This window comes from Cynoglossus semilaevis, chromosome 8, assembly GCF_000523025.1.
Source record: "Cynoglossus semilaevis isolate Cse_v1.0 chromosome 8, Cse_v1.0, whole genome shotgun sequence".
In the NCBI taxonomy this organism is placed as follows: domain Eukaryota; kingdom Metazoa; phylum Chordata; class Actinopteri; order Pleuronectiformes; family Cynoglossidae; genus Cynoglossus; species Cynoglossus semilaevis.
The window spans coordinates 19,136,351-19,148,067 of NC_024314.1; the positions used below are offsets into that span (position 1 = coordinate 19,136,351).

Here is an 11,717-nt window from a genome sequence, read left to right on the forward strand (position 1 = left end):
GAAAGGAAAGAAAGAAGGTTGGGCAGTTTGTCCACGTCTGTGCAGCGCAGACTGTTGATAATGGGACTGAGGTTGATGGCAGGCCTGCAGCTTCTTCTCATGGAACAGCTGAAATGTGGCCTAACCACTTGCTCGCGTTCTCATGCAAAGGTTCCGTACAATATAGATGAAAAAAAAAAAAAAAGCTTTGAAAGGATCCTTCAGTTACAGTTACGGCTCTGACACTTTTTTCTAAAATGCATGAAAGAAAAAGACCTTGATTGTAATGTTCAAAGCATCTGGGGTTTCTTTAAAGCCAAAAAACCTCCCTTGAAGCACACATGAGAGCTGAGGAAGACTAAGACTTAATACAAGAATGTTTTGGCTGCAAAATTGTTTGTTGGCTCTGTCCATGCATATTTTTTTCACAAAGTCCCCCACCAACATGTCAGAGATTAGTTAAGAATAATGACCGTTGACTCCTCGCTTTGACCGCTGCATTAAGCTGCATATTTCTACAGAGAAGGGTTTGGATTTGTTGTCAGTCAGATGCACGAGTCCTCGCAAGTACACGTTTCTTGCAGCCACTTGGGAGGAAGGGGAGTCCACGTTCATCTGCTGACGGGTTAAAAAGGCCACACGTGTTTCAAATGTCCTGTGGCCTTGTAAATACCTTGCAGTGATTCATTACTGACAGACGGGGTGCAGAGATAGAAAGGATGAGAGTAGAACGTGGACAAAGGGGATGGTCGTTCTTGGCTTTTTTTATATTGTCTTGTTTCTTTAGCTAAAATGTGAATGAATGTGTTCCTAAAAGGGATTTGATGGTATTTACAATCAATATTGCATTGAATTTAAAAGGTTTATTCAAGAAACTGTGACCAGGAGGAGAAAGTGACAAAGCAAAAATGGAAAAAAAAAAAAAGACTTTACTCTCTTGTGCAAGTTCTGCTTCCTGTCTGGGAATCATTAGGAAAGCTGGGGCCAGGCTTGAGGAGAGGGGAAAATGCAGGGAGGAAGGCGAAAGGACTAGACAAAAAAAAAAAAAAGAGGACACAGAGACATTGACAAGGATGTCGTTGCTGCAGGAAATGTCAACCTCTTTTTTTTTTTTTTCAGTCAGACATGGTGGTTGATGAATCACAGGTTTTCTCAGACACGAGGCATGAGGGTAGGAATGGTAAGCGTAGCATTTAGCATACGTAAATCTTGAAAATACAAATTAAACTTTGTCTCGTCTGCCTCTGCTCATTACTCTTTTATACATTTTTTTGACAACCTAGTATATCAACAGGGTACTGCTGACAAGCATAAGTCTTTTTAAATATGTTGCGACAGCACAGCACCCAAGCTAGCATTAGCCCCAATGATGCTCAAAATACTAATTGTGATACAACAAAGCCCAGCAATGCTTTGTAGGTGGTGCCATGGGGCCACACAGGTTTTGTTGTGTGCTTGTACCTAGATTTGTGCACACTTGAACAACAGTGATTCCCACAATTGGCATTCTCCTTTTCAATACTTCCTTTGTTACTACCTTTGTCCTTAGTCATATCATAGAGCATACCACATTGTTACCATTTCATCTTCCCTTTTGTCTGGGCTAGATGAAAGGCCAGTTGCCGCTGTCAGTAGTTGCCCTCCTCTATGTGTACGATAGGTACATGGAAAGTAGTTGCCCACCTCTATGTGTACGATAGGTACATGGAAACCAGGTCATCAATTTAGGCCAAATAATAATGCTAGTGGTTCTAGATCAGTAGTTACCGGACACATTTCTGGTCATAGACGTTTCTTCACTTCACCAATCTTTACTAAGTAGTTATAATCAAACAAATCAGACATGAAGCCCACATGGTCCAGTCAAGTCCCTGCATGTTGTTCTGACAACCCTGCGGGTTTAGCTTGTGTGTATCTTTGAGAATCCACTTTGTCGGTTCACGTAAGTGCTTCAGGTGTGTCCTTGGAGAGACGTCCAATACTTCAGGCATTTTGTGTCATCAGAGCTGAGGGATGATGAAGAAGCTTAGCAGGATGGTCTTCACAGGTTGATCCTTCGGTGAAGATCTTTGAATTTATCTTGTTTTAACAGCCGGCCATGTGTTTGCTTTTTTGCTCTGCGCTTTGGAGTTGGTCTGACATTTATACGTCCCGCCAGACCTTAGCTGACCCATTATTTCAGCACTTTGATGCTGCTACAAAGCCATGAATTCCCAGCTAGCACAGCCCTCTGGTTTCAGATCCCAAAAAATCCACACAGTCAATAATGTTTATACCCCTTGTAGTTTGTTCTGCAGCTGCGGTTCCATATAAATGGCCCCGACAATTATGAGCTTTTAAAATCCCACATATTCTCTTTTCAAAATGTTTCTTTATCTAATCATTGATATGTCTTGAAACTGTCTCTGTTTCAATGACAAAGTCATTACGTTTCTCCTGTCTCCTTCTTTTTTATCTTTTTCTTCTTCTGGCTTGTGTTATACGTAGCCGGGACGTTCACTTACAAGAGTTGATAGATTTAAGACAGACATCTGAAATCTATACCAGTACCGTGCACATGTGTGCAATACATCTGCTAATGGGCCTGAAGTCATGGGTGAAAGTAGGGAGACGTGGATCAGCAGTTGTCAGTGACACTTGGTGTTATTCAAAGTGTCTGTCAACTGTTTTTGGACATAATTCTAAAGGTTTCAACTCAAGGGGTGAGAAGTTCAGAGTGAAAGGCCTAAAACACTGAAAGAGTCTCTAATGTTGGCAATGAATGTATCAACTATTAGATCAACCTCCTGGCATCTGCACACAGTACCATTAAAGTGAACCATTAAACATCAGCGAGAGCTTGTTTGACCCAAGAGTGTCAAACCTAGAAAAAAAAAATGCCTGATCGTCTTAGCCAAGTCTGCAGACAAGGTTTTCATTGGATTAAGTTTTCAGCCAGGATAAGATAAGAGTACTTGACAGAGCCAAGATTACTCAGTGTTTAGAACCAGAAGAACAACATGTTCTACGGCTCTACTGTATCTTTAGACCCATTTGCTTCTTTCGTTATAGTCAAAGCAACATGTTTCTAAGAGAACAGAGCTGCATCTGTCGTTTAAACATAAATCTTACCCAGCCTTATGTTCAAGGTTCTAGGTTCTGGGATTGGACTGCATTCTTCATTTTGTTTGTCCTTTTTAGCTTTAGCAACGTTACAAAAGCAAAAATAGAAATAATAAGAGACAGATTTATATCCCATTCATTGCCAGTCACATGTGAATGGAGCTGATCTGAAGCTTGGACATACTGTATGGAAGCACTGTAACCACTGAACCAGAGCTGTACAGTGTGTCACAGTGGTGGATGTTGAATATAATTACAGACTGTGATTCTCAATCTTGATCTCCATGACCTGGAGTAACCCTGACCTGGATAACACTTTGTCAGCACATCTTTTTTTTCTTTCCTCGCCTACTCTGTCATTCATAAAGACAGGGACCAAAGACATTGTATTCAATCTCTATCTTCAATCCCAGGTCCTGGAATAGGCAAGTTTTCAAAATTCCACGAAAAAAAAAATTGCCTCAACTTCTTGATCGATGTGGTCAAGATAATTAGCCAGCCACAGGACTCTTGCTCAAAAAACAGGCGTCTTAACACTCTAGTAACAACAATAAGTGAAGGGCGGCATGTTAGTGTTTGCTTGCTAATAGTGACACGATGTAAGTTTGAATTGCAGGACTTAACAACAAAGGACAAGGCTAGCTGCCAACAGTATTAGGATGATGGCCTGTTTGCAACGTACACGCTAAAGGGATTATCTCTTCTTATCTGTTTATTCAATCCATTCAAAAAAGCACTTGTTTTATTCTTTGGAAGAAAATATTTTTTCTTATATGTGCTTTACACTAGTGTGCCGTGAGAAATTATTAGGTGTGCCGTGAAAATTATCCAATTTCACTAAATTGGGCTGAAAACTATGATTTATTTATTGTATATGATTTTTCTTTGGTCGTCAAAGCATGAAAGTTTTGCTAGGTCGCAGCAGATGGCTATGAAAACTAAAAAAAAAAGATAATGCTGTTATGTTTATAAGTGTCTTCAAGTCTTCAATTCCTGCCACTATATCAGCATTGACTTCAACTAAACAGGCTGAGATTTTACTCAATTATGAGGTCATTTAAACTAGAAGATTATTATATTTCATTACATATACTTTTTGTGAGATTTTTGTTTGTTGGTGAGTCGTGGGGTTTTTCCTGGTGATATATATGTCCAGTGGCTCAAAAAAGGTTGGGAAACACTGCTTTAGTGGTATATACTTCTGGTCTACAAGGACCAAGAGGATTGATCGACAGCTTGCTAACAGTTGTTAGCGTATTCTGGGTGTGCAGTAGGTCTAATTGAACATTCTGCTGGTTATGTAGGTTAATAACACATATATAACACGTACAGCAGCATGTTTAAGAATCTACAGAATTCTTGAACATGAAAAAATGTTGGTGTTGTATTTTTTGATTTGCTTGCTAACAACGAAACATTGCTCTGTTTGTTTTACTGATCAGCTAACTGAGCTAAACCTGGAGCACGTTCTGTTACATTTTTGAGTTGTATTCACAGCTAAGATGAAGGCAGCACTCATAATATATACCAACAAAAAAAATCATTATCTCATTTAAACATATGACATTTTACAAAAAATGTCAAAAGGTTCGTTTCATAATATATACCAACAAAAAAAAATCATTATCTTATTTAAACATATGACGTTTTACAAAAAATGTCAAAAGGTTCGTTTCAATAAAATGGATCAGTTAAGTCTAGAGCCACTTTTCAGTCTTTTGGTTTTGGTTCAGTTTCATCATCTCAATCATAATGTTTGGGTCAAGGCTCAGCGCAGACAAACGTCTCCCAAATCATTTGTTAGCAGCTGTGGCTAAAATCCGCCCTTCAATTATTGTGGCACCGAGGAGGAAGGAGCAAGTTCTGGCTTTACGCTTTGACAAGCAGATTGCTAGGTCTCCGAGACTGGCCGTGTGTGTATGCATGTGTGTGTGTGTGTGTGTGTGTACATCTCTTTACTAAAGGTCAGGGAGTTTTTTTGGATGTGAAAGAGAGATTTAAAGAAAAAAGTATAAAGGAGAGTGGGTAAGCGATCGTGTGAGTGTGCCAGTCAGCTGGGTTGTGGTTGTGTGCTTGAAAGTTCCACCAGTCGCTCGGGATTCTCTCTCCATAGCCTTGTTTTCCCGACAAACTGCGACACCAAGAAGTTCTTGGCAAACCTGCGATCATTCGTCCTGTGATTCATTACCGTAGAACAGAAGAATGTAGTACTCGCCTAAAGCAGACAACAGTGGCAGCCATGAAATGTCTCCTGCGTATTGCCCTGAGAGCTAATGCAGATGTTCCTGATTCAGTCGGTGCTGTTGTTTTCTTTCACAACCACAAAGATTTTTGGAATTGAAAGCAGACTCACGAAACTACTGGTGAATCATGTTACAATGATCAAGCTTACAGAATGTATGTGCATTGGATGTAAAACAGCTCCAATTACGTTTTAGCTAACAGTCACTTGGTCCATCAACAGTAGCAATAATTAAATACAGTCTGTTTCTTATAGCCAGAATTTTTGCCACGTTTGAGTAAAACCTACAAATGGCTCAAAAAGATGTTTCTGTCTCTGTAAAGACTGTGTTAGATGCATTCTGTAAAGTTACAAAAGTGGTGTTAAATGTGAGCGAATGTGCGAACTGGCAACATTTAGGTTTTCTTTTAAAACGTATAATTTTGCTTTATTAAGCTTAAGCAGTTACTCTACTGTATTCTAGAGTAAATTTAATGTCCAATGAATTTTGGTCATGAATCTTAATCCTCTTGGCTGAGATTCAGCATTTTATGCTACATTTTGGGTGCAATTTTTGAACTATCCTGGTGTTACCCTGGCTATTTGAAGTCCATCCATCATCGTCCACTTTTAGATATCGTACTGTTTTATTTATTTTGTGTTATGTGTCAAAGTGAACGTCCTTTGTAGGCTTTTGTAATCCTCAATTTTATTTTCTCAATCACCCTACAACACAGTAAATCTAAAAGTCAGACCGCAGTAGAACCAGCTTCTGTATAATGTGTCATTTTGTTTTGCATCTGTTACATTTCACCTTCTGCTGAAAATGTCAACATTTCACCAGGATTTACTTCTACACCCAAGTGTTTAACTCTTTAGCCTTTGACCCACACCTCTGGCCTCCGACCTTTGCCTCTCTGGACATCAGTCAGTGTCAGTCTCTTACATTATGTCCGTCGGCCCTTTGCCTCTAAACCACTGCCATCTTTGAAATCTTCCCTCCTTCTACTTTGCTGCAGATAATTACATTCAATTAGAAACACATAGTTATATAAAACAGTTTGAACACAATTCAGAGAGACTATTTTGGATCTGTATCCGCCCAAACCTTTGAACTGTGTCCTCTGCTCCTTCAGGCTTCCTGCTAGCAGCACCATGAGGTCCGCCTGTCTCTCTCTACTCCTGGTCACCGCCTGCTGGGCTCTGCCATTTCGCCAGTCTGGCTTTCTAGACTTCATGATGGAGGATGAGCCAGGATCGGGCCGGCCCGATGTTCCAGATGTTACAGTGCACACCGGCCCTATTAGGCCTGAAGCACCAAGGTGTCCATTCAGATGCCAGTGTCACCTCCGTGTGATCCAGTGCTCTGACCTCGGTGAGAACAAATACCATACATAAATATGAATTGTTTTTTGGGTTTTGTTGTTTTAGCCTGTAGTAATGGTTAAATATAATCCTGAATTGTTTTTTTGGGGGTTTTTGGGTTTTGTTGTTTTAGCCTGTACACTAAGCTAGGATACACACATAAGACTGTATTTTCGTTTACTTTATGGCCTAATGACATAAACTTAGCTTTAGCTGCAAAAATACCCAAAAATAATGAGATAACAGTTAGCTAATACAGTTACCAGAACCAAACAATAACAACAAGAAGTTAGCCAAAAAGTATGAACAAAGAGAATTGACTGTACTTTAATCAATTTATTTGTCGGGAAATGTATTAGATTTATCAAATAAAACAAAACAAGTTACCAAAAATAGTAAAAATGGCTAAATCCTCACCAAAAATGAAAAAAGTCTAAATAAAATGCTAACAATGCTAATAAAACGCTAGCATTAAAAAAAAGATGCTGTTTAAATTTTAACGTAATGAAGTACTTCTAAATGTTTTTGTAGAATTTTAAAATGTGAATCCTGTTGTTCACAGGTTTAGGCACTGGGCTGGTTTTCAAAAATCTGCTGAGGTCACATGTGTGTCTGCCTGCAAAAGCCAAACTGTACCTTTATTGTGGTGAATGACACCACTGCTTTTTAGGTCATTGACTTTACAAGCCGGTCTGTCTCCACCACCCACCCAAACCCACAGGGTCACTGAAGGGGTGGATTATGTTACGCATTAGTGTGAAGTCCCCCAGAGAACATGACGCCAGCTTAGATAAGTTAAACACTCACAGATGTTCGGTGCTTTTTTTTTTTTTCACTTCCTGTCACAATTACACTATTTCCTCTCTGTGGGCAAAAAGTTTTCTCAAACAACAGCAGAGCTTAAATGACAGCTTGGAAAAGTCGTGAACAAATCACCTGGTCTGGTCCACAGCCTCTCCTCGCTCTCAGATGACAATTCATCAGCATTTTGTTCCAGTTCAGTCACAACAGTTTACTCTAGGTCATCCTCAGTGTCTGGACCTTATCATTTCTGTTTGTCCAATCTGAGAAGAGCCTGACTCATCTGTCAAACTTTGCCACGGAAGAGTCCTCGACCTCATCTCTTGTGGTATATCACACCAAAACTGCTTGGCTGCAGAGCGGTTGGTTTTGATTGTTTTCTGGCACGACTGTGTTTGTAAAAGGAGGGGCCCCTCAGCTCCAGTGAGATGAATGAGGGTGGGACAAAACTAGGCATATTGTCAGAGGACACTATTGTATTTTGGAGATTGTTTTATAACTATTTGGGCAATTAGCGAAACAGCATTTAGAGAAATATGGACTTAGAGAGTCAGAAAGGACAGAGAAGATTAAATCAGTACAGAAAACCTTGAAGAAAAATGACATTGACAGGAGGTAAATCAGCCTTATACAGAAAACAAATCTGGAGCTCATCAGACATATACAGTAAGTTTGAAGATGGAAGGGAGAGGCTTAGAACCTGAAGAACAGTCTTGGTAGTAAAATTAGAAGTTGCTGTGGAGATGCTTGTGGAAGTCCTGCCACAGAGAGGAGCAATGAAAAACATGACTTTATTTGTAGTGTTTTTCTTCCAACACACCACCAATAGAAGACCATTAGAAGTTCTAATTTTGTTGATTGCATCATCTCTAACAAAAGTCTATCTTAAATCACTCTGTTTAGATACTAAAGATCAGTGTCCGTGCCAGAACACTGCCAGGTTTGCAAACGTTAGAGAGATCTAACTGAGATGATTCAGAAAACCTGCTTTTAAACCTCACAGAGAAGTAGAGTATGTTCAGAAACACGTTGTTGAAAACTCTCCTCACTCTGTATATAAGGAAGGAGGACTTCAGCTGCAACAGATGGTCAGGTAGCTGGAAAATATGAGCAACACAAATGGGGTCATTTGGAGAGAGCAATGTTCCGGAAAGGAGCGGTCCCATGACATCAGCGCCGCGGACGGGCCCCCACCAGGAACATCATCAGCGGGAGCGCGAGTATGAGTAGCAACACTTTGACTAAAATGATGCCCATTGGTGGGATTCTCAACTTCTGCATCAGCTCTGATGGACCCCAAGCCTCCATCTGTTCTCCAGACCTGCTGGCACGGACTCAAACACACACCCGGACACACAGGCGTATACATTTTCATACACACACACACGGTCAAGGCAGAAGGAGTCTACTCACCATCACGATTCTTTTCATCCTTTGTGGAAAGATGGGAGACACAGCAACTGGCAGGATGACAACAACAAAAAAAACACTTTTTTACCAGAAGTTCTGACCACAAACTTTCTCTGTTGTGGCTGTGAAGTGAGCTGATGGTGTGTTTAGTCACATCCAGCCCACGTTTTTAATGACCAACAAAAAAACTACAATTTTTTTGTGTACAAAACTCTAAAGCAATCCTGTTTTTGGCAACAATCAGATCAGCAGTTCTGGTTGGGAAGAAAACACAAAATAGTCTCTAACAGTGTTTTTCAACCTTGGGTTCACGCCCCCAAATGGGTTCCCCTGAAATGTATTACACTTGGTAAAATAAAGTTGAAGTGCAGAGGTATCTGACAGAACTAGACCACAGAGGGAAATTAAAGCAAACGATGCTTTCACTGTCCTAGAAAAAGTGATCTATCTGTCACCCTTCCCACAGCCTGATCCTTCAATTTAGGCAAAATAACAATAATTAAGGGGAAAAAAAGTTGTGAAAACAACTGTATTCAATGGTGAGAAAAAGTGTGCTTCAATCTGCTCCAGCTCTGTTTGGTTTACCATTCCCACAAAGATGGAAAGAGATTAAAATAAGAATTTTCCAAATTGCAGCAGGAAATGATGTGAAACCTAAAATCTGGAGGAGAACAATGAAAAAGAATGCGCAGTGTGCACCGATGGAGCTATACAATACTGTACGTAATGTGGCGATCCAAAGATGGTGGTGACCACAAACAGCTGTGATGGTCTGTGGCTCGTCCACTGCTGAGTTGGGAAAAAGCTGACATGAAAGAAAACCTAGCTGGAAGCAGTGCTTGGGTGAGCTTGAAAGAAGTTGTCGCAAATTTTTTTGGAACAGAATCTGTCCACATTTACAGACGATGATGAATGTGAACGTCTTTGTTAAACAGTTTATCCTACGCTTCTTCCTCTGAAATCGAACCTGCACATTATGAATCCCAGTGTATTTTCTTGTGTCACCACTGACGGTTAGAATGTACACAATCTCTCCCAGCAGGCATCACTCACTTCGCAAAAATAGATGGGTTTTTTTTTTCAGTTTTTAGCCTGTGATGTGTGATGTACCTGAAGTCCAATCAAAACAATTTTCTTTAGCTCAAACTCCAGCTCTGCAGCTGTTTTTTCTATTCCAAAGAAAATTTGTTCAAGGGTTCGTTTTTACCAAATCTGCACTAGAGTTCATCAAATAGTCATTTGCTCCATTTGGGTAAAAACTCACTCTGCAAAAAGTCCCTGTCATTGATACTTTATGTACCATGGAGTATACTCCATTTCCTGCCCCTTTAGGTTTGATACAGTCCTGCTTGACTCCAGTTTTCCAGTCTCTCAGCTGAATGCCCGTGACATAACACCGTAGTAAATCAAAAACTAAGCTTTGAATTAACAAAACCTTTCCTAGACTGCGGCCAGCGTGTCCGTTGTGTACTTTTGTAGCCATGCGTAGCTGCAGTACGACATTGGCCAAATATCACTACTCCCCACATGTTGTCTCTTCCCTTACATGGGTTTTCGTGATGATCCCACTTCCCGGTCTTTTTGTACCTTTTAAAAAGGTTTCATCGAAAACTGATGGATGGTGACCCAGTCTTGTCTCCTAAACCCTCGGAAGAAATCACATTTTCTTTTGTCATTGGTGGTGGGGCACCACATAGGGCACCTGACACCTCTCTTGGTGCAGCCCTTCCTGTCAAACCCCAGTTGGAAACATCAGTTTATGGCTAAGGGATGTTCAGTCTGCAGCTGGATTTCAATACAGGCCGACTGGTTGGAAGATGACGTCTCTACTCACTGGGCCAGAGCAGATGCTTAGCCAATGACGGCGACACATAAAAATAGACTGTGACAATTAGCTTTTAGTCTGCTACAACCGGGGAACAGACCGTAGACTCAACAAGGATGAAGTAGACGAGGTAAAAAAAAACAAAAAAAAAAACATTTGTACCCATTTCCTGATGTGGTCAGATTGTGGTAAACTTTCCACCACCTGACCCAACACAGACTTGTCACCACCTTTTTTTTCCCTCATCATTCATCACACTGATGGAATTTCACAACATACCACATAGTGTAGCCCGACTTAAACTTAATTTTAAAAAGTATTCTTTGCTCCTCAGGTCTCAAGTCCGTCCCTGAGGACATTCCTGATGACACCACCCTGCTAGACCTGCAGAACAACAAGATCACAGAGATCAAGGAGAACGACTTCAAGAACCTCAAAGGGCTGCACGTAAGAGCCCTTCTCTTTCTCCCCTCCCTCCGTAGAAATGCGTGAACACTTCAGCGTGCATCGTTCATGATGTTATATAATGTCGTCTTATGTAAGCTCTGCTCTCACCGCAATGAAAGTGTACTAATCTCCAACTGGAAAAGGTCTTAAATGCAACCCGTTTGTTAGACATCTCTCTTGCCGTTGTTGCAGAGGCATGAAGACGATGTACAGGCATGTAGTGTAGCGTGTGTGTCTACGATGTGTGTGTCCCGAGATTACAACCATCTGTGATTAGGGTGTTGTCAAAACACTGTCAACCAATAAGCAATGGTGCTTGAAGCTCACGGCAACTTCCATCCGAGCGTCCTGCTCCTCCCCCACCTCCTGCTCTTTTACTCACCCACAGCCTTCCACCGTCACCAACACACTCTGAGACAGTCAATCCCAGCCACTCCACTTGTCCCCCCAGTCGCCAGGTGCGTGGAAACTTAACCCGCGAGCCGCCTCACAACCACACCTCCAAATTTCTGCAGCTTTCAGACCTGTAATAAATACGTCTGCCAGACAGCCGTAGCTGTTTCCACT

At 41.0% G+C, this 11,717-nt stretch overlaps 1 protein-coding gene across 1 annotated transcript in view; it reads left to right on the forward strand.

Annotated features, from left to right (window-relative positions):
- The window catches only part of LOC103382680 (decorin-like), a 13,538-nt gene extending 2,328 nt beyond the window's left edge, over window positions 1-11,210 (forward strand). Inside the window, exons 2-3 of the mRNA XM_025057849.1 lie at window positions 6,439-6,677; window positions 11,038-11,210. Of these exons, the coding sequence (XP_024913617.1) occupies window positions 6,458-6,677; window positions 11,038-11,195 (378 nt within the window). The 5' untranslated portion in view covers window positions 6,439-6,457 and the 3' untranslated portion in view covers window positions 11,196-11,210. The remainder of the gene's footprint in view (window positions 1-6,438; window positions 6,678-11,037) is intronic.
- The last annotated feature ends 507 nt before the right edge of the window (window positions 11,211-11,717 follow it).